Genomic DNA, 22,504 nt, shown 5'->3' on the forward strand with positions numbered 1-22,504 from the left:
CCCTGTCCTCTCCACCTGGGGGCGCCAGGACCTCTCCGCGGGGCTGGGGGGTCCCACGGGGCGTGCGTGCAGCGGCGCCGTGACCCGGACTCCTCCCACGGCCGCGACTGCCACGGTGGACCCCTACTGCGACCCAGCAGGTGCAGCTGCGGCCCCCGCCCACACCGTGAGCCTGCCCACCCCCAAGGTAAGCGCATCTCTTTAGAGCTTGGGGTAAACTGAGGCTGCCTGAGAGAAGACAGGGAGGGGGCGGAGCTGCGCTCCACTTCTCACCCCAGCCCCGCACACACCCCCCAGCCCCCGCCTCGCCGCCTCGCCGCCTCGCCCCTTTCCGAGCCTTGTTATTTCGTTCGTGTGCGGCTGCACCCCAATGGTCTACACCGTGAGAAACCGGGTGGGCGGCTGGCCCGCGGGGGAGGGGCTGCTGGAGCTGCCCCCACCCCGCATCAGAGTGCTGGCCTGGCTCTAACGCGCACCCGGGGGGCCGCAGTGATGGCCCAAGTACTTGGGGCCCTGCCAGCCACGTGGGAGACCTGGGTGGAGTTCCTGGCGCCCGGCCTTGGCCTGGCCCAGCCCTGGCTGTTGTGAGCATTTGAGTCTTTCTGTGCGTCTACCTTTCACACAAAGTTTCACACAAAGCGGTTTTTTAAAACTCCGTGAAAACAGTGGGTCTGACCTTCAGTAGCCTCCCTCTGATGGTTCGCCTCTCAGAAGCTGGGAAGATGTGGATCTGACCGCTGACCGAGGTCCTGGAGACATCCCCAGAGAGGTGGCAGGACTTGGGCCGCGAGGTGAGGGTGAGGGTCAGGACTCAGTGTTCCAGCCCCACAAGGTGCACCCGGAGCTCCAAGAGCTCGGGGTCCTGAGCTTCCTAAACGAAGGAAGGATCTAAACGACCTGCTTTAGAATGGAGCCCAGATGGCCTTAGCCTGGCAGGAGATGCCTGTGCATCCTGTCCTGTTTCATTCCTGGCTCCGTCACCCTGGGAGGCAGCAGCGACGGCTCAGCGGATTGGCTCCCCAACACCCACTCGGGACACCTGCTTCGAACTCTGGCTCCTGGCTCCAGCCCCAGCCTGGCCCCGGCTGCCAGGGGCACTGGGCCAGTCGAACAGAAGATGGGAGCTTGCTCTCTCTCTCTTGCTCAAATAAATAAATAAAAATTTTGAAAAGGAGAAGTCATCTTTTTCTTATTCAAAATAAGAATAGCTATTTATTATTTTTTTTCTAATTTGAGGGGCAGAGAGAGAGAGAGGCACAGAGAGACAGAGATCTCCCATCCGTTGTGTCACTCCCCCAAAAGCCTGCAACTGTCGGGTCTAGGCCAGGCTGAAGCCGGAACCTGGAACTCAGTCCAGTTTTCCCAGCTGGCGGCAGGGACCCAAGTACTCTAGCCGTCACCTACTGCCTCCCAAGGCTCGCACATCAGAAGAGGAGGGAGTCCATCCCGCGCACTCTGGTTCAAGATACGGGCCTCCCACTGTTGTCTTAACACCGGGTTGAATGCCTGCCCCGGCTGCTTTCAGAAGAGTGACATGAAGGCGAGGACCGTGATGGCAACATGGTGCTGACGCTTACCATCCCTTCCCGGCGCCAGCCACTGTGCTGCGCTGGACCTGGTTCATCTCATTGAGACCTCACTCACAGCAGCGCCCTGGCTTAGGAGCCCTGTTTACACATGGGGAACTGAGGCCGGAGCTGCAAAAAAACTTCTCACAGCCGCACACCGGAGGCCCGGGGCTGAACGGATGTGTCCCCTGCAATGTCACAGCCCTAGTCCCCAGTGTGGCTAGACCGCGAGGGGGAAAGTCGCTAAGGTGGGCAGGGTGGGGCCTGGATCCGGTAGGATTGCTGTCCCCATAAGAGGACCAGAGAGTAGAGAGTTCACTCTCACCCTTCCCTCTCGACGGCTGCCTAGGAACACAGGTGCCCCTCGACTAGGATTGTGTTACAACCCAGCGAACCCACGACAGGTTCGAAACATCGCAGGTTGAAAACACGTTACGTGGAGAAGTCATTGCCTGGTCTCTCCTGTCCCAGACACGCTGGGGACACTAACGTTGGGCAGAGTCACTGCACACAAAGCCTGTTCTGTGATAAAGTGGCCGATGTCTGTGTCCCTGGGCACTGCACTGACAGTGAGAAGGAAAGGCGCTTTCACACCACCGTAACGTGGAACCATCTTCCAGGCGACCCGTCACAAGCGGGGGCTGTTCGTGTCACCATTTTGATATTTTGACAGGTTGTAGTAGGCTCAGTTCGAAAATTCAGTTGAGGTGAGAGGCGGGGCTTATTTTGTTTGTTTAAGACTTGACGGTTGATGTTGATGGTTGTTGCTTCAAGCTGTTTCACTAAATTTAGGTCTCTGGAAAAAACTTTTTGAACATGGAAACAGGTTGGAAAGATTGCACCCAGCAATAACAGTCAGACCTTTGGCTTATGAACTACTTCAGTGGGAAAGTATTTACTTCAATCTCTGCCTGCTATTATAGTTGAAGGTTTGGCGATAGTATTTGCCCTCTTTTTGAACTTTCTGGATTTCAAAACCATTTGCAAGTACAAAAAAAAAAATAATAATAAGGGAGAGCGGCTTTTGAAGAATCAGTTCACTTCCTCAGTGTTGGTCGTTTGAAGGACGATGACCCGGGCCGTGCGGGGGCGAGAGGCTTGTGTTTTTCTCTCCCACCTTTGTGAGCTGAGCGGGCCCTCCGGGGACTGACCACTGTCTGCCACGGTTGGCGGGTCCCTCTGCAGAGGTCCCTCGGTTCAGCAGAGGCCCGGCTGCAGGGCAGGGCCCACCGGCAGGTGTGCGACGTGGCTGCCTCTGGCTCCGCTGTAGGAAAGTCGAGTCTCCTTTGCATTTGGGGAGCAGATGGCTTTGTGGGCACAGCTCTGGTCTGCTTCCCTGTTTCCAACAGGCATTCGCTTTGGGAGGTAGCATCTTCTACATCCATGCTGGCGCTCTGTCGACAAGTCAGCCAATGCCAAGGGCGAGATAGGAGGATAGATGGACAGGCAAGAGCAGCCCAGGCGGAGGATTAGCCTAGTGAGCCACGATGCCGGCCTCTCTTCGTGTTATTACTATCAGACTTGGGGGCCCAAACTCCTGCAGCAGTTCAAATGGTAGCATTAAGGGGCCACATTTTTTTAACCCTTCCTCTGCCGTAGGTACTCGTCAGTATATTAAGTTGTGCCTGTGTAAGCTGCTGATTCAACCAAATAATGGAAATAGTCCAGCTGGTGGGTGCATCGTTTTCTTAATGTCTCCACCGACCTGGAATGAGGATGCCTTTTTTTTAAAGATTTATTTATTTGTTTGAAAGGCAGTTAGAGAGAGGAGAGAAGTCTTCCATCCGCTGGTTCACTCCCCAATTGGCCGCAATGGCCAGAGCTGCGCCGATCCAAAGCCAGGAGCCGGGAGCTTCTTCTGGGTCTCCCAAGTGGGTGCAGGAACCCAAGCACTTGGGCCATCTTCTGCTGCTTTCCCAGGCCACAGCAGCGAGGGGAAGTGGAAGTGGAGCAGCCGGGACTTGAACTGGTGCCCATATGGGCAGCAGCTTTACCTGCTATGCCACAGCGCCAGCCCCGTGTATAAATTCTTATTCCATGGATACCCATAAAGTATAAGCCCATATTTTCTGTATTGACATTAAATCATTTAGCCATTTTCAATCTTTGACTGTGTGAAGTGGCCGGCACTGTGATGTGGCAGGTTAAGCTGTGGCCTGTAGTACCAGCATTCCACATGGGTACGGTTCGAGTCCTAGCTGCTCCACTTGCAATCCAGCCCTGCAATTGTGCTTGGGAAAGCAGCAGAAGATGGCCCAAGTCCTTGGGCCCCTGCACCCACGTGGGAGACCCAGAAGAAGCTCCTGGCTCCTGGCTTTGGATCGGCGCAGCTCCAGCTGTTGCGGCCAATTGGGGAGTGAACAAATGGATGGAAAATTTCTCAATCTCTCCTTTTCTCTGGAACTCTAGCTTTTGAATAAATAAATAAATCTTATAAAAACACCTTCTATAAAATCTTTATGTAAACATTTCAAAATCTCATAATCAATTATTTTCTTATGATAAATTCTTGGGAAGTGAATGTAAGAGGACCCCGGCTTTTAAAGTCTAGTCAAGGCTGGTGCCACGGCTCACTTGGCTAATCCTCTGCCTGTGGCGCGGGCACACCAGGTTCTAGTCCCGGTTGGGGGCGCCGGATTCTGACCCGGTTGCTCCTCTTCCAGTCCAGCTCTCTGCTGTGGCCCGGGAAGGCAGTGGAGGATGGCCCAAGTGCTTGGGCCCTGCACCCCATGGGAGACCAGGATAAGCACCTGGCTCCTGGCTTCAGATCGGTGCAGTGCTGGCCATGGTGGCCATTTGGGGGGTGAACCAAAAGAAGGAAGACCTTTCTGTCTCTCTCCCTCTCACTGTCTAGCTCTACCTGTCAAAAACAAAAACAAACAAACAAACAAAATCTAGTCAAATTGTTGGTACTTTGAGGTTCACGTTGTGGTGCTGAGAGGAGAGCTGAAGGACAAGGAAGAATATAATCTTGGACATAAAGCCTAAGAATCCATTTCTGATGGACTGTCAACGAATAAGGCCGTTTAAATCATCTTCAGCCTCAGGCGGTAATTTAGAAATAAAACACAGTTTTACCTACAACTTCAATGTCATTGCCCAGCTCGCCCACCCGTAGAGAGGTTATATTTAATAATAGGCATCATGTGTCATGCCCAGGGCTGGTGTTATGGCACAGTGGGTTAAGCCGCCATTTGTGGTGCCAGCATCCCATACTGGAGTGCCCGCTGCTCCACTTCTGCTCCAGCTTCCTGCCCAGGCGCCCGCGAGGCAATCATAATGGCCTAAGTACTCGGGCTTCTGCCATCCAGGTGGGAGACCCAGGTGGAGCTCCAGGCTCCTGGCGTTGGCCTGGCCTACACCTGCCTGTTGCAGCCATTTTGGGATTGAAGCAGTGGGTGGTAGATGGATTTCTCTCTCTCTCTCTCTCTCTCTCTCTTCTTCTCTCTCTCTCTCTCCTCGTCCTCTCTTTCTGTGACACTCTGCCTTTTTAATAAATAAAACTTAAAAAACAAGCACCCCAGAAGCACCTGTCATGCTTTGCTAATGGACTATGCATTGGCTCACCTTCTTTGGAGGGCGATCTGGTGATAGCCATTTCATTTAGAATAGACACGCCCCTCGACTAAGGAGCTCCACCTTTAGGATTTTATTAGACAAAAATAGTTACCCACGGCCACAAGATACCGGTACCAGAATGTTCATAGCACTGTCCAGCAATAACCAACAATATCCACCAACTCCGTGTGCGTGAGAGAGAACCAGTTATGGTCGGTCAGGGCGTGGAGTCACGCAGTCCTCAGGAAGCTGGTCACATTAACACGGGATGACTCCATCTCACTGCGAGTTCTGGCTGCACAGGCTGTGAGGGGGCTGACCGCAGAGAAAGCGCCGCACCTGCGTGCACCCAGGGGATTCTGGAACTGTGCCGAGACTCGCTGGGCGACTCGGGCACAGCGGGGATGGAGGGAGAGGGTGAAAGGGGCCGACTTGGCTGCTGGAAAGATTTAAAGGCGTGAACAAAGAATCCAAATGCGTGTGAGCAAAAAAGTGAGTAGGTAAGAAAAATAAAGGCTTTTGCTTTTTGCTCCTGTACAACTTTGGTTTGGGGCAGCGAGGAGAGCCGGCCGAGTCTTCATCTGTGTCCCTTTTTCCCCCCAAAGGTTCTGCTCGCCCAGGAGGCAAAGCCCTTTGCTCTAGACCCAGCTGAACTTCACATCACAGAGCCCCACGTTTACTCTGGCTCCCTTTTAAGAAAAGAACATGAAACTTCCTAGTAGCATAAGGGGTTAAAAGTGCAATTAGGTTATTCAGTAAGTTAAGAATCAGTGGTTTCCTTTCTGGCAGTATAACAGAATCACTGTGCAGATATCTGAAACGCTTTCCTGGTGTAAAACACCTACAATTGCTGAATTAAATATAAAAATGAATAATGGATGGCTTGGCTGGCAAGAAAGAAAGTAAATGTTCAGGGGCCAGAAATCATGAAAAAATTCTAATCTACAGGAAAAAATGAGTGCTGAAGTCAGCACTGGGCTGGGGGTGTCTGAGTTTAACTGGAACTCACCCACGCGGGAGACAGTGAAGCCGGAGCCCAAGTCCTGGGGTGGAGACCAGTGGGAGGCTCCAAGCTGAATCCCGTTAGCGCTGGAACCAGGTTAGTCTGATCCACAGAGAGAAACTGGAAGAAGTCTTTCCTGCTTTGGGCTTGGCTGTTGATGGAATGAAAAGAAAAAAGAAAAAAAAAAAAAGAAACTATATCTGTTGAGAATCCTAAGTGATAAACCTGTGCTCTTCTGTATGTGTTGCAAAAAGAAAAAGAAAAAAAAAAAAAACTAAGCCATTTAGGTTAGAGTGGTGGTGAATCAGCAGTGCCCCAGGCCGTTGGCAGGCGCACATAGAAATCCCTGTGTGGACACATACAAGCCTTCTAAACAAAGATAACTTTCCAAGGGACGTGAACGCCCAGCCAAGGATCACAAACCGCACAGGGAAGCAAGCCACCGTGGGAGAACGGGCAGCCGCGGATCTGCGGACTGCAGACAGAAGGATCAGAAACAGACAGGGGTTTATTTCGGTGAACGAGGAGGAGGTTGAAGAAGCGATGACGAAGGAGCAAGGGGCCACCAGCATTGAACAGAGTCCATCAGGATTGACAAGGGACTGTCAACACCGCCCAGGCAGTTTTTAAGAGAAGCCCTGCCTGGAGTTTCTGGACTAAAGTGTGCTAATGCAAGGTGTACAGTCCCAGCTGTCGTTAACGACGGCCCAAGCAGAGCTGAAGAGGACGTGATCCTGGAAGCAAAACTGAAGACGTTGCTCAGAATTCAGCCGAACAAAGCATGAAGACCAAGAATACCAGAGGTTTAAAGATGTGGGTGGTAGAACAAGAAGGCCTGAAGACACATCAGATTAGAATCCCAGGAGAGGACGAGACTTGGGAGAGGCGGGATCTAAAGAAATAGCTGTGGTTATGGCCGGTGTTACGGCTTACCAGGCTGCCTGTGACGCTGGCATCCCTCGTGAGTGCCGGTTCGACTCCCGGATGCTCCACTTCCTCTCCAGCTCCCTCTTCACGTACCTGGGAAAGCAGCAGAAGATGGTCCAAGTGTTTGGGCCGCTGCATCCATGTGGAAGATCGGGATGGAGCTCCTGACTCCTGGCTTCGGCCTGGTCCAGCCCTGGTCATGGTGGCCATTTGGGGAACGAACCAGCAGATGGAAGATCAATCTCTCTCTCTACCTCCCCCACCCCCGCCTCCTTTCAAATAAAATAGATTTGTAAAAGAAAGAAATAGCTGTAAACATTGCAGAATCAAAGAAAGGTGACAGTCTTTAAAGTCAGGAACCCAGTGCATTCTAAGTAGGATGTAAGAATTAGTAAGAAACCTACAATGTCTTTCTCTGGCATGCGGCGGTCAGGAGGGGGCTCCAAAGGAGGGGTTGCCAGCGCCCCTTGCAAGCCGGGGCTCCTTTATCCACAAAGTAGCACCAGAGCGGGGTCTTGCTCTTTGGCCAGTTTAAAGGATTGAAAAGAAACTGTGTCCACTCGGAGGGGCACAGTGCCTTGTGGAAAGTTACACTCTGACTGGGCTGTGACCGTGGGGCTAGCAAGCAACCAGGGAGGCAGGAGGAGAAATTGTCCAGTGCGCAAGCCACGGGGCTCCGTGCTTATCTATGGAGTCGGAGGAGCCTTTCTGGGGCTTCTCTCTCCTAGACACCGGGTTCGTCACTCAGCCTTTGTGAGGACGCCAAGCGCTGTCACAGGAAGAAGCAGGCGTTTCTTCCCCACTCTTGCAGGGCCCTTGGCCCTTTGTCACGTCCACAGGGGCCTTGCCTGACTGCCTGCTACCCTGACTGTGCACATACAGCACCTACTACCACGCCGTGACCGGCTCCCCTGCCTCCTCTCCCTCTTTCCTGATTGCACTGGTTCACAGCATTCGGTACCACCTGCCCGCCCCGCCTCGTGATGACGCGGGTACCCGTCTGTTGCCTGCCAACCTCCCATGGAACGTAGGCTTGGGAGGGAGGAGACTTCTTAGCGTGCTGATCCTTCCTGAATTGCCAGAGCTGTGAGCAGCGTCTGGGACGTGGGGCCTTCGGCACTCGCTGGACACGCCTGACGGGGCACAGTTACCCACAGAGCGTTTCTCCTGTCCACACGCTGCTGGGGAGGTCTTCTCTCGCTATGGGAAACTTAGCGTTGTGACTGTGCATCTCTCTGCGTGGCCTTGACCTTGCCGTGCCTGTTTTTACCATGTATAATGTAAGGATTGGGGTCGGGGAGCGACTCAAATTCTAAAATACAGAAAGTTCTGAGAACCGGAGCTTTTCAAAAATTATTTTTTTTATTTGACAGGTAGAGTTATAGACAGTGAGAGAGAGAGAGAGAGAAAGGTCTTCCTTCCGTTGGTTCACCCCCCAGTGGCCGCTATGGCCAGAGTGTCACCGATCCGAAGCCAGGAGCCAGGTGCTTCTCCTGGTCTCCCATGCGGGTGCAGGGCCCAAGCACTTGGGCCATCCTCCACTGCCTTCCCTGGACCACAGCAGAGAGCTGGCCTGGAAGAGGGGCAACTGGGACTAGAACCGACGCCCTTATGGGATGCTGGTGCTGCAGGCGGAGGATTAGCCAAGTGAGCCACGGCGCTGGCCCTCAAAAATTATTTCTTGTTGCTGCCTTCGCAGTGACCCAGTGGCGTATTTTCCTAAGAACTCAGCTTAGCCTAAGCACAGCCATGATGCCAGGGCCTTGCCCCCAGATGAGCTCGCTCAGCAGGAGCGAGTGGAGCAGGCTCTGGTCTTCATGCAGGAGGGAATTCAGACACAGAGAGGAGTGGTGAGCGAGGTAGCAAGGTCTAGTGAGGGGGACATCGTCAGATGGCCCTCTCACCGCAGGCTCTGAGACAGAGCGCCACTTTCCATTTAGCCTGGGGTTTCAAAGGCCATGGGGTCGAGCTCTTCCACCCTTCCTCCTTCCCTGCCCCACCCCCCCCTTCCTGGGTGTGGATTGGGCGGAATTCCTCTCAGTGTGGTCAGACTGGGTGAGCACCCCCCCCCCCCCCCCCGCCCGGTGCCAGGCAGACACAGTCCCCTGTGGGGAAGGCCGGGACCACCTGCAGAGATCCTGGTTAGGGCCAGGACTCCCTAGTGTGAGATTCTGGTGGCTTCTCTTGTGTTCAGGCCCTCACTCACATACGGGCTGATCCCTAACTTCCTAACAGTCTCATCTATGTAGTCACAGTATAACCACCGCCCCCCCCCCCAGCAGTCCTACCCCATCCCCTCTCCCTCCCCTTGCGTTGCTGTGTCTGCTAGATTTTGCTTCCCAAACTGGGGGAAGGGAACCTTGCAGGTAGGTATAAGGGAGCGGTGCCTGCCTCCACCCGCTGGCCACTGCGCCCTTCAGTTAACCCTGGCTATCTGCTTCCTGTGTGTTTCTGAGTCGATCGTCCGTGGAGTGGGGGGCTTGTTTCCCACCCTGCTGTAACAGGTGACCACAAACCGAGGAGCTCAGCGCGGTTTTCACCAGGAGAGAGAGCGCATCTCCAGCTCCCAGGGGCTGCCCGCATCCCTTGGTCAAGGCCACACCATTCTTTATTTATTAAGATTAATTTTATTTTACTTTATTAAAAATACTTTTTACTTTATTAAAATACTTTTTAAGGATTTATTTGCTTATTTATTTTAAAGGCAGAAGTACAGAGAGAGAGAGAGAGAGAACTTCCCATCTGCTGGTTCACTCCCCAGATGGCCACAACATCCTGTGCCGAAGCCGGGAGCCAGCAACTTCTTCTGGGTCTCCCACATGGGTGCAAGGGCCAAAGCACTAGGGCCATCCTCCACTGCTTTCCCAGGTGTATTAGCAGGGAGCTGGATTGGAAGTGGAGCAGCCCGGACTCGAACCAGCGCCCATATGGGATATTGGTGCTATAGGTGGAGGCTTAATCTTCTATGTCACACCACTGGCCCCTAAAATGATTTTTTAAATTTATTTTTATTTGAAAGAGATCTTCCAATGGCTAATTCACTTCTCAAAACCCTGCAACACAGGGGAGGGGCTGGGCCAGGCCATAGCCAGGAGCCTGGGGCTCAATCCAGGTCTTGCACATGGATGGTGGGGACCAAGTACCTAAGCCAGCGCCTGCTGCCTCCCAAGGTGAGCATTAGCAGGGGCTGGAACCAGAAGCGGAGCTGGGACTTGAACTCAGGCACTGGGATACAGGATGCAGGCATCCCAGGTGCGCCAGTGCCCACCCTGGATGGCTGTCCTGTCGGCAAGCCTTCTTCCACGGACTCTGCTTTCTCTGGTAAGGACTCTTATGCTTCCATTGGGCCCCCTTGGGTCGCCCCAGGCAAATTCTCCCTTGCGAGATCTTGAACATAGTCACGATGCGGTGTAGCTGGGTAGCTGGGTTAGGTCTGCGTGAGCTGGAAGTCCCTGCAGGCCACGCTGTCACGTTTCCCCTTCGCCTGTCCGTCCAAACACCGGCTCTCTCAGGATGCACCTGCTTCATCTGGGACTCAGAGGGGGATGCCACGGCAATATGGATATTAAGCTCCACGTGGAATTTATGGAGGGATGCTAGAATTCCCAGGTGGCTTCACCCGTGTAGAGGCACCCTCCCCATAACAGAGAACAAGTGGGGAGAGCCCACCACGGTTGGAGGGGCTCCTCCGGGGCTCCCTCTCCATACCTCTCTGGCTCTGATAGTTGTAAGTCAATGTCGTTATCACTCTGTGCAGCTTATCCACATCTCTGCACTTGGAAGGCTTATCTTTGTGTTAGGGACCTGGAGGAAGGTTAGCTGTACCCACGCCCGCAGCAATTAGATCCACCAGTGTTTTGCTGCCGGCCGGACAGGCGTCAGAGATGCAGTGACTTGGACACTGATACCTCTTCGGGTGTCTGTGTAGCGGGGCATCCTGCCTGCCACGCGTGTGAGTAACTGACACTTTGCTGCCTATTTCTATGTTTGCTTTACGGGCTGGATAGAGAATAGAGAGTGGTTAGGCTGTATTACCTGCCAACCTCTGGATTCAGAAACACATCCAGCCCCCAGACTTTGGGACGAGGACTGCGGAGCTGTGGTCCAAGCCTTCCTCCCTTGACACGGTTCTGCCATCACTGGGAGCAGATCTTAACCCGTGTCCTGCAGTCGGATCACTGTGCGGGGTTAATGAGGTCAGTCCACCCGTGACATCTTGTAAGGTCTAAAGCCAGAAAGGGAGAGCCCCACAGGGAGGAGCTGCACCGGGGAGCTTTGTCGAGGCGGGAACTGTGCTTTCTCTTGAAGCCCAAGGGAAAGACCCCACCCCCACCCCCCAGGAGAGACGGAGGGCAGGCAAAGCCGCAGCTCAAGACCGGCCCTGAGAGGCCAGTGCTGTGGGGCGGCTGGTTAAGCTGCTGCCTGCTACCGCTGCCTCCCATTTCCCAGTGCCCGTTCCAGGCCTGGCTTCTCTCCCAGCTCCCGCTAACAGCCCTGGGGGGCAGCAGAGGATGGCCCAAGTGCCTGGGCCCCTGCACCCACCGGGGAGACCCGGATGGAGTTCTGGGCTCCTGGCTTTGGCCTGGCCCAGATCTGGCTGTTGTGGCCATTGGGGGGAGTGAGCTAATGGGTAGAATCTCTCTCTCTTTCTGATGTTCTGCATTTCAAGTAAATAAATAAATAGACAAACAAGAGGAGGAGAAGACAGGGCTTGAATCACTCACTCACTCACCTTCTCAAGTGGAAGAGCTGTGTATTTTCTGTGATAATGTTAGGTTTTTGTCATGAAAAATTTTATTAAACTCTAAAGCTCACTGAGCCAATCAGTGTGTATTAACATATAGCTCTGACCTAGTAGTTTATTATTTAGGAAATATTGCGAAGCAGACAAAAATCAATGCATTTATAAGAAAAAAATTGGGGCCAGCCCTGTGGTATAGCAGGTAAAGCCGCTGCCTGCAGTGCCGCCATCCCATATGGGCACCAGTTCTAGTCCCAGCTGCTCCACTTCCAATCCAGCTCTCTGCTGTGGCCTGGGAAAGCAGTGGAAGATGGTCCAAGTCCTTGGGCCCCTGCACCCACGTGGGAGACCTGGAAGAAGCCCCCTGGCTCCTGGCTTCCGATTGGTGCAGCTCCAGCCATTGCAGCCACTGGGGAGTGAACCAGCGGATGGAAGATCAATCTCTCTCTCTCTGCCTCTCTGTAACTTTGCCTTTCAAATAAATAAATAAATAAAGAGTTATAGACAGAGAGAGAGACAGAGGGAAAGGTCTTCCTTCCGCTGGTTCACTCCCCAAATGGCCACTACAGCCGGCGCTGCGCCGATCCAAAGGCAGGAGCCAGGTGCTTCCTCCTGGTCTCCCATGGGGTCCAGGGCCCAACCACTTGGGCCATCCTCCACTGCCCTCCCGGGCCACAGCAGAGAGCTGGATTGGAAGAGGAGCAACCGGGACTAGAACCTGGTGCCCATATGGGATGCCGGCGCCACAGGTGGAGGATTAATCAAGTGAGCCATGGAGCTGGCCCAAATAAATAAATCTTAAAAAAAAAAAAGTTGGTAGAGAAGGAAAATAAAAAGACACGTTAATTATCCCGAGGTTGTTCTCAGAGCTGGTGAGAACCGGTGCCGTCTCCACCCAGACGCTGGATCCTGTCGCTGTTCCTCTACTGGGCAGCAAAGCCTTCCCTTCATTGGCGCTGCTGTGGCAGAGGGGCTCTCCACGGCTTGCATCACCCCAGGAAGTCAGGTTAGCCTCAGGAAATGGATGACAGGTTGTGGAAAAGGCCAAGGATAGGTGAGCTGACAGTGCACGCCCAGCAGCTTGTAGCCAGTGTGGTGCGCGGAACCCGGGATGCGTCTGGAAGCCGGCCACTACAGGAAGGCGTCCCGAAGACACGGTTCGGTGAAGCGGATCTGCACTCCCCACGCCCAGGTTGGAAACCGTGGGCCTCCCTGCTGCAGCTCGTCATCCTGGAGACAGAAACACTCACGCTGGCGACTCGAAGATTGAGCTCAGCTTGATGTCAGATTACATGAATAAGTAATCGACGTGGAGAGTTTTACATCTGGAAAATGCTGTCCCGGGCAGCGCGCCCCGGGGCTTCTGCGTGGGTTAGCACCCCCGTTCCATGCAGACCCGGGGTGGACGTCCCCCCCAGCTGGTGCCAAGTCCCCAGCTTTACCGACCCCACCACGGTGCCCACTGCTCCAGAGCACCGCGGGATCCCGAATCTCGCCCGGCAGGACAGTCCTTCCCGAAGCTGGCTGCTCCCCGAATCTCCTGACGGTGTCTGGTGCGCAGGTTGATGTGCCTACCCCACTGCACCCTGGAGAGATTCTGACCCAGGTCGGGGTGTGTGAACCTGTGGATTTAAAGGGTTGTCCAAACCTGGGAGCCAAGTGCTTTGTTACATCAAAGGCCAACCCTGCAGTGTTTACTTGATGTCACCTGTACAGTTTTGTTTATAAAGACGGAAATCCGTGTGCTTTACATCAGTGGTGCTTAACCTTTCAGTAACAATCTTTCCTTTTAAGAACCTGATGCGGGGTGGTGCTGTGGCACAGTGGGTTAACGCCCTGGCCTGCAGTGCTGGCATCCCATATGGGTGTCAGTTCGAATCCTGGCTGCTCCACTTCTGATCCAGTTCTCTGTTGATGGCCTAGGAAAGCAGTAGAAGATGGCCCAAGTCCTTGAGTCCCTGCACCTGAGTGGGAGACCTGGAAGAGGCTCCAGGCTCCTGGCTTCGGATTGGTGCAGCTCCAGCCATTGTGGCCATCTGGGTAGTGAACCGTCAGATGGAAGACCTCTCTCTCTCTCTCTCTCTCTCTCTCTGCTTCCCTGTAACTCTGTCTTTCAAATAAATATCTTTAAAAAAAAAAAACCTGATGCAATCTATGTATTTTTTTTTAAAAGAATCAAACATACACACTTATCTTTACACACAACTTAGGGAGGGTATATTAGTTAATTATTGCTGCTATAACAATTTGTCATAAATACAGGGTTTAAGGTGACATTTGTTCATTACAGTTCTGGGGGTCAGAGATTGGACCTGGCTCTTCATGCACGGCATTCAAGGTGCTGTGGAGCCGTGTTTCTGGGGGTAACCCATTTCATTGCCTTTTCCTGCTTCTACCAGGGACCATTGGATATTTAGAACATCACTCACAGGCCATATGAGATAATCAACTGAAAAATTAGCCCGCCGTAGACTTAACCGAATTTCGAGTACCATCTGCGGCTGTCCTGGTGGGGACAGACCACACGGAGGTTCCCCACCGCTTGACTCCTGGATTCTTGCTCCATGGTCCAAGCCAGCAAGGGACCCATCCCGTTGTCACGTGTGTCTCTGACTACGGCCAGGAGAGGGGCTGTGCTCTCAGGCCTGGGAAATCTCCCCAGCTCAAGGGCGGCAGCCTTTACCACATCTGCAAGTCCTCTGCCCTGCCGGGTGACACGGGCACAGGCTGCAGTCTAGCTGTGTGTGTGCGAGCACGCGGTGGGGGAGGGGACAGCCTTCTGAGCGGCTTCGAGTGTGGCAGCATCTGTTTCAGATTCGACTCACGCTGGATGTTGAGTCAACAAGGAATTCTCTCGGCTGCCAGTGACGGGGTCCTCAGGACGCCGTGGCTCCTCTCCGTGCCGTGCTCCCTTTTGCTCGGGCAGCGAGACATCCAGAGGAAGGCAGGTGCAGCGGCTCTCGGACGCCGGGGCTGGAGTCTCTGCGGTTCTCCCGGCCGTCCCCCTGAGGCCAGCTGCCTCTCCAGCCATGATTCGTGGTTCTGGCCAGACCGGGAAGGACACAGGTCCAAAGTCAGGGGCCAGCTGAGTCGGGTTCTCTTCCAGAAACTTCCCCAGAAGCCCCCTCCCAAACAACATATGCTCCGATCTCACTGGCTACATGCTGTTACATGGGCACCCCTTCTGCAAAAGAGCCTGGGAGGTAATAGTTTGATGTATTTTCTTCTTCTTTTTTAAACATTTATTTATTTGAAAGAATTACACACACACAGATAGAGAGATTCGGGAAGAGAGAGAGACAGAGAGGTCCTCCATCTGCTGGGTCACTCCCCAAATGGCCACTACAGCTGGAGCTGGGCCCATCTGAGGCCAGGGGCTTCTTCTGGGTCTCTCACGTGGGTACAGGGGCCCAAGCACCTGGGCCGCCTTTGGCTGCTTTCCCAGGCCCATTAGCAGGGAGCTGGATCGGAAGCACAGCGGGACTGGCACAGGTGCTCCCGTGGCTCAACTCACAAGGCCCCAAGTCACCCGCAAACCTCCCCTGGAGCGAGCGCAGATTGAAGGAGACAGGAAGAGGGTGGTTGCCCGGACGAGGACTGGGTTGTGAAGCTGTACCCGAGATGCAAGGTGGTGCCGCCACACTACGAAGAGTGGTCGTACCGCTGGACTTTGTGCAATGTGTGTTTTGCCACAAGCACACGCGCGCGCGGGACCCCAGGAACGCACACCTGGGAGGTCCTGGGCGGCGCTGACGGTGTTGTGCCGCCGAGCACACGCAGGGAACCCCCTGCGTGGGGCGCCGCGGAGCAGGACACGCGGGTACCGCTCCCCGCAAGAGCAGCACGGGCGGCGTGCGGAGCGGCGTGCGCCCTCGTCCCGCGCCCGGGGCGCTGTGGCGCCTGTGGGCGGCGTGGGGGACGCAGGGGGACACAGCCCGGGGCGCGGCGCAGGGTCCAGCACCCCACTCGGGGCCGGGGCGGTGCGCGCGGGGCTCGCGGCCCGCAGGGGGCGCTGCCGCGCCGTCCGGCCGGGGCCAGCGGGGCCGCCCACCCCGCGGGCGCGCCTCTCCGCAGCCCAGCGCCGCCCGGCCCGGGACCGCTCGCTCCGAGCGCGCAGACTGCTCCGCGGCTCCGAGGACGCCGCCCGCTCCAGGCCGCCTCTGCGCTCCCCGGGGCGCGCGCTCAGCCCCCCGCCCCGCCCCGGTGCCGGCCCGGCGCGCACAGCGCCTCCCGGGACTCCGGCCGTCGGCGGCGGCCCGCGCGCTCGGCGCCCTGCTCGCGGGGCAGAGGGGAGGCGGCGGCGGCGGCCGGCCGGGGATGGGCGGCCCGGCGGCGCGGAGGGGCGCCGGGGGGCTCCGCGCGCTGCTGCTGGCGCTGGTGGCCGCGGGGAGCCCCGCGGGCGCCTACAACTTGGACCCGCAGCGCCCCGTGCGCTTCCAGGGCCCCGCCGGCTCGTTCTTCGGCTACGCGGTGCTGGAGCACTTCCACGACCACACGCGCTGGTGAGTGCCCCCCGCTCCCCGGCGCGGCCCCTGGGCCGCCGCCGCCGCCTTTCCGGCTTCTTCCCCGCCGCCGTCCCGAGGGGGCGATTTAAATGTCTCCGAGGCGCGCTGCTCGGCCGCCGATCCCGGGCCCCGCGGGGCGGAGGGGGTCGGGCCGGGCGCCTGCCTCCCGGGGTCCCGGCCCGGGGCGCGTCCTCGGTCGCCCGGCCGCACTCCCTACGCGCCTGCTTCCTGGGGGCGCCGGGACCGGGCGGACATCCCCAGCCCCGCGGGGCACCCCTCCAGGTTCAGGGAGTTCCTGGGCGCCGTTGCAGCCTCTCCAGCGCTGTTGCCTGCTGGAGGCTGGGCAGCCTGGGCTCTGTGTGAGTGCGGGCGCGCGTGCCGGGGGCAGGATGCGTGGAAGCGGAGCTAGAGACCCCCGGATGCCGCGAAGGACCCCCCCCCCCCCAAGCCGCTGGGTTTCCTGGGGCTGCATTGGCCTGGTCTCACGTGGGCCGTCCTACCTGCACGTGAACTCCAGAACCGAGGGAGAGGGGCAAGGTTCTGGGAGATCCAGGAGTCCAGTGGCCCAGGGGTGGGCCAGGCGCCCTGCTCAGCCAGGAAGCGCTTAGCGACAGTGATGCTGCGTGCAGTGGTCACCTTTCCACCACAGCGAAGCTAGGCTGGGCTGCTCTCCCGTGGGAGGCCGTGCCCCAGCGGGCCCCTGGGTTGGGGGCTGTGGGGTGAGCAGGCTGGGGGGTGGTGGCCCGTGGGGCCCGTGCACCCAGCACGCAGTTTTCCTGGAGAGTGGTTGCTGATGGAAAGGGGTAGTTTGTGGATCTGTGTCCTCAGCACTCCTGGGAGAAAGGGAGTCCGGGACCAGCAGCCGGTTAGCAGTCAGGCCGTTTGGGAGAGCTGCCTCCAAGGGGCCCAGGTCTCCGGGTCCTTGAGTAGCCCCTCCAGCTGCTGAGTTGGAGACCAGACTGGCTCGTCCTGCACTTGCCAACCCCCTAGCAAAGCAACTGCACACCTTTCCTAGCTTCTCCAGACTGGGCTGGGCTCCCAGCACCGGGAAGAGCTGTGGGGAATCCGAGGGCTGCAGAGGAGAGGGGAGAGTGGGCCAGCGAGCGCTGGGCTTGTGTGTCCCTGGAGGGCAAGGGGCCAAGCCCCCGTCTCCGGGGGTCGAAGCCCTCATCTGGGAGTAAGTGGGCAGTCAGGGGTGGATGGGGCATGAAGACATTGAGCCTGCTTTGTTTGGAGAAGAGCCGTGTGCTGTGAGGAGCTCTGGCTGGGGGCAGGCACAGGGTCGAAGGGCGCGGCTGGGACCTGGCTGTGTTGGTGGAGACGCCGGGCGGCTACTTCCAGGAGAGCTCACGCAGCTGCGCCTCTGGTCTCCAAAGGGGCCCCTCTCCTCCTGATCCTTTGCCGGCTGCTCGCTGTTATGGAGGGTGTGCCCTGCACTTCTTCAGGACTTAGCCCAGGGCCGTCCCCTTGGTAGGCAGGTGCCTCACCAGGCCTTGTTCCTGACCCTAGACTCACAATATTACATCCGTTTTCTTAGAGGCAGTCGCACTGAGTGAGTAGGCGCCAGGTCCTGTGAAATCTGGATCTACCTTAACGTTAGACACTGGGGCCGGGTCGCTGACTTAGTAACTGATTGTTGGTTTCTTCCTGGGCACTCCCGAGCCTTGCATCTTCCAGCCTTGCTCAGAGGCCGCACTGATTCTTGATTAGAAGCAGCAGCAGGGTAACGTCCTTGCAACCGAATCCTTGTGAACATCCTTCATTACCCCTCCTAGCGAACCCCCGAGGCTGGGATTGTGGCGCAGAGAGAGGAGGTGTGAGGCGTCCTCTGTCGCGTTCCCCGAGTGCCGGACACTGAGGGCTGTGCTGCAGAGCACCGCGCTGACTTACCCAGGCCCTGGCCTTTGGAATAGTGCAGCAAAGGGCTGCACAGAGCCTTCCAGACGGGAGTCAGGACGAGCAGGGAAGCCCGGGGCACGGGCGTGAAGAGGGGCCAGCGTGCGTGGACATCTGGAGGGCGGTGAAGGCAGAGGCTAAGTGAGCCTGCATCTTGTGCGTTTAAAATTACTTACTCCTTTATTTACATTTGTTGGGGAGAAGGAGAGAGAGAGGGAGAGCGAGTGCTTCTGTCCGCTGGCTTATTCCTCAATGTCCACATTGAGGTGGACTGGGTCCACTGGGGGTGGACTGGGGCTGGCCCAGGCTGAAGCTGGGAGTCTGGGGTTCCATCCGGGTCACCCACATGGGTGTCAGGGGCCCTTCTGTGTCAGCCATCACCTGCTGCCTCCCAGGGTGCACACTAGCAGCAAGCTGGGAGAGGGAGCAGAGCCGGGACTCAAACCCAGGCCCTCTGATGTGGAATGTGGGCGTCCCAAGGGGTGTCCCAATCTCGGTGCCGAATGCCTGCTCTTGGGTTCTTCTTGGAGAAATTGCTCTAGCTTCTTAACCTGCTATTTTGTGGTTTAGGAAATCTGCTTCCGGCTCCCCCCCCCCCCCCCATTTTACAGGTGAAAGACTGTGTTGTATGGAGGGTAGGCGTGGGCTGGAGGGGGCGGGGCGAGCCCAGACACCGGGTGGCAGAGCTGAGGGTCCCTGTGTCGAGGGACTTCCAGATGCACGCCCCAAAGCATGGGGAAGTGTGCTTCTCCAACCCCTAGCTAAACGTCTCTGGCCATGCTACAACCCCTAACTAAACCTCTCTATCCATTGTCCAACCCCTAGCTAAACCTCTCTATCCATTCTCCAGCCCCTAACTTAACGTCTCTATCCATTCTCCAGCCCCTAACTTAACGTCTCTATCCATTCTCCAACCCCTAACTAAACCTCTCTATCCATTCTCCAACCCCTAACTAAACCTCTCTATCCATTCTCCAACCCCTAACTTAACGTCTCTATCCATTCTCCAGCCCCTAACTTAACGTCTCTATCCATTCTCCAGCCCCTAACTTAACGTCTCTATCCATTCTTTGGCAAACCAGAATTGGCACTGGCCACAGGGTCCTGGGTCCCTGCGCAGTGGCTGGGGTGAGTTTGCTTTCTGGAGCCCTGGTGGCTTCTGTGGTGGTACCCCAGTGAGGACAGACCCCACAGCCACCTTCCATGACAGTGCTTGCGTGCTCGCTCTGGACACTGAGAATGACCCCCTGGCGCATGCACCGGCACATCCAGTGACATTTGTGTCAGTTTGGATGCAAACATGCAAGCGACTGAATCTCCTGTTTTTCTGAGAACACCCAGAGGGTGTCTGTGTGCCCAGAGCCGGCTTCCTCTCCCACACCTCCCACCCCCAGAGTCCCTGGCATCCTTTGAACAGCAGCAGGAGTGCCAGGGAACATGGACAAAGCCCATTTCTGTGCCCTTCCCCAAGGCAGGGACCACCAGTTCCTCAGCTGCAGGGCCGGCAACTGTAGCCCCCCTGTGATATAAATAAACACAGCCCGGCTCACATCCTCCCCGCCGCGGCCTCCTCCCTCGGCACCCCTGGCGTCCCGGCGTCCACTGCGGCGGGGTGCACTGGCTTCCTTTCTGGCGACGGGCTTCCTGGCCCTTCTCTGGGGACGCCTGCGCCCAAGTGCTCGGAAATGGAAGATGCACTTGGCGTCTTGCTTTGTTAAGGTCACGGCAGAGCACCCTTTGGTGAGGAATGGGAGGGCATTCAGGGCCAAGGAGATCAATGCGTTAAGGTCGAGAATGAGAGGAGCCAGCCAGCCCGTGCTGGAGAGCTGCTCAAGGCGGCTGCCGCCAAGCCAGATGTATTACTGTTTCGAAGAAAATGCGCTCAAGTTCAACAAACGGAGGATTCAGTCCCTGGTCGCCGCTAGCCTCCTGCCAGCGCCCAGCAGCTGCGTGGGGCAGTGTTTGCTGGGTCAGGCAGCCCGGGGCGAGCATCTTCCTGGGCTGCTGGTGGGGCTGTGGCGGCGACTTCAGTCTGGACAAGCGAGGTGGGATCAGAGGGTGGTCAGGGGGTGTCAGTAAGGAAACAGGACTGCTTCTCTCTGAGCCACACAGTGTGCGCCACCAAAGGGGCTGCCTGCTCCTTGACCCCAGGGTGTCTGCCGAAGGCCAGTGCACTCCCAGTCGGATGGGGGAGATGGTGGCAGGGTTCTGATGTCTGGTGTCTCAGGCCAGGTGTAAGGTGATGGGGAGGTTTGTCCCCACGCAGGCAGGGGGTGGAAGGGAGACTTGTGGCAGGGGCAAGGGGTTAGGGTTAGGAGCGGGTCCCCGAGGTCACAGCCCTGCCAGTCTTCGTGAGGACACGGCCAGGGAAGGTGGTGGCAGCCCTGCCCTCTCGTCACGTTGCGGGTGGCCGCTCGCTGAGCTCCGTGCCAGGGTGCAGGGGAGGGGGCTGCTCTCCTTCCTCCCTGGGCTTTCTGGATGTGGTCTTTGCAGAGCTTGCTTCTACTCCCAGCATGCCCTGCACAGCCTGCTTTCTCAGGATCTTGGGCAGGGGCGGCTCATACCGGGGCTGAGTCACCAGGGGACCCGGAAAGCGTCTTCTCGCGCCTTCTGGGATGCTTCCCTGAAGATCCTGAGAGGCTGGCACGGTGCTGTTTGCTGAGCTGGTGCTGAACACGGGCGGGGCCGCGTCTTGCCCAGGGGAGAACCTTCCGGAGCCAGAAGACACGCTCTGAGCCAGGCATTAACAGCTCCGAGTGTGAGAGTGTGAAAGACCAGTCCCAGCCGGCTCCGACTCCCTGGTGACAAGCCGCTGTCCAGGAAGCCGGACCCTCTGAAAGCAGCCACGGTGTTCTTGGAATCCTTTGCTTCCCAGGGAGTTGCATGTAACTTTAAAAAATCAGGATTAATTCCATCCGATGGAATTTGCTGGGTGTCTACAAGGGGTCAGGCGCTTTGCTTTCACAGGGGTCATGTTCCTTAGCTGGAGCTTGGGGTCACCCTGGTGGGTGGTTTCCGGGTGTGAGTGTGGGAACCGAGACGGGCACACTTTTGGGGCTGTGTCGAGTGCGTCCCCAGGAAGCACAGACTGAGACAGGCTAGGAGAGAGAGTGATGAGGGGTGGCTGTTGTGTGTGAGAGCGGTGCGGGGAGCAGCGGGGTTGGGGAGGGACAGCCTTGGCTACAGTGGAAGTCTGGTGCAAGTCTCCGTCAGCTCAGCAGGGACCCATGGGCAGACATGGCCGTCCTCTGCCGTGGGGCTTCCTGGAGAACACGGGGCTTCAGCCGCCCGCTGCCGCAGTGCCTACAGGGGCTGCGGCTGGGGGCTGTCACCTGACCGTCCCTTGTAGCTGACGGTGCTGCCCTGGAGTCCGACGCACACAGATCACCGTGCTAGGAGGCTCTGACCTCCTGCAGGTGTGGTGGCGGCTGGCTGTGCCTTGGCTCGTGGCGCCGTCCTGTGTGTGTGTGTGCAGGGGGCGAGCGTGGGCACTGACTCGCAGGGCAGTGGATGGGCCCAGAAGCAGAATCCAGAGCGCTCTCGTGGCCAGCGGCCTCTCCTGGTCTCAGGTGAGGGATTTCGGAGGAAGGGGCTCACCTGACGTGGAGCCCCCGAGGTCTCTGAACCGCAAATCCCTTTAGCCAAGTGGATTTGGCAGGCGACCAAAGCAGAATGAGATGTTTTATCCTGCTCTTTGTTTTTGCCGGAGGGAGCCTTACACAGCGAGAGTGAGCCCGAGCTTGGGCAAAGCTCGGGTCCTGAAACCTCGAGCCCTCCCGGTCCCCGAGCCCTCCCGGTCCCCGAGCCCTCCCGGTCCCTGAGCCCTCCCGGTCCCCGAGCCCTCCTGGTCCCTGATGCCCTCCCGGTCCCCGAGCCCTCCCGGTGCCCGAGCCCTCCCGGTCCCCAAGCCCTCCTGGTGCCCGAGCCCTCCCGGTCCCCGAGCCCTCCCGGTCCCCGAGCCCTCCTGGCTCTTAGGGGGCTAAACGGGACTCGTGTGGCGAGTTAGCGTGAGTGACAGCAGCAGCGGCGGTGGCAGTCTGCCTGCCGGTACCTGGTACCTGCCAGGTGCGTTCCACGGACTGTGTTTGCGTCGGCTCATTCAGTGTTCCCAGCAGCCCTTGCTGGCCACTCTGATGAGTTGCCTGGACCGCGTGGTTTATGCCCACGCGGCTCTGCAGTCCCAGATGAAGACAGATTCCAGGTCTGGTGCACACCCACCTCCTGGCACACAAGGGCCTGTCTCCTCCCCTGCCCTCACATGGTGCAGGCTGGTGCTCTCTGGGGTCCTGTTTCTAAGGGCATCAGT

General features: G+C 57.2%; 1 protein-coding gene across 1 annotated transcript in view; it reads left to right on the plus strand.

Annotated features, from left to right (window-relative positions):
• Positions 1 to 16,114: 16,114 nt before the first annotated feature.
• ITGA9 (integrin subunit alpha 9) overlaps positions 16,115 to 22,504 on the plus strand; it is a 293,387-nt gene continuing 286,997 nt past the window's right edge. The window contains exon 1 of the mRNA XM_062179765.1: positions 16,115 to 16,299. Coding sequence (XP_062035749.1) covers positions 16,115 to 16,299 — 185 coding nt within the window. The remainder of the gene's footprint in view (positions 16,300 to 22,504) is intronic.

Source organism: Lepus europaeus, chromosome 2 (assembly GCF_033115175.1).
Source record: "Lepus europaeus isolate LE1 chromosome 2, mLepTim1.pri, whole genome shotgun sequence".
Taxonomy (NCBI): domain Eukaryota; kingdom Metazoa; phylum Chordata; class Mammalia; order Lagomorpha; family Leporidae; genus Lepus; species Lepus europaeus.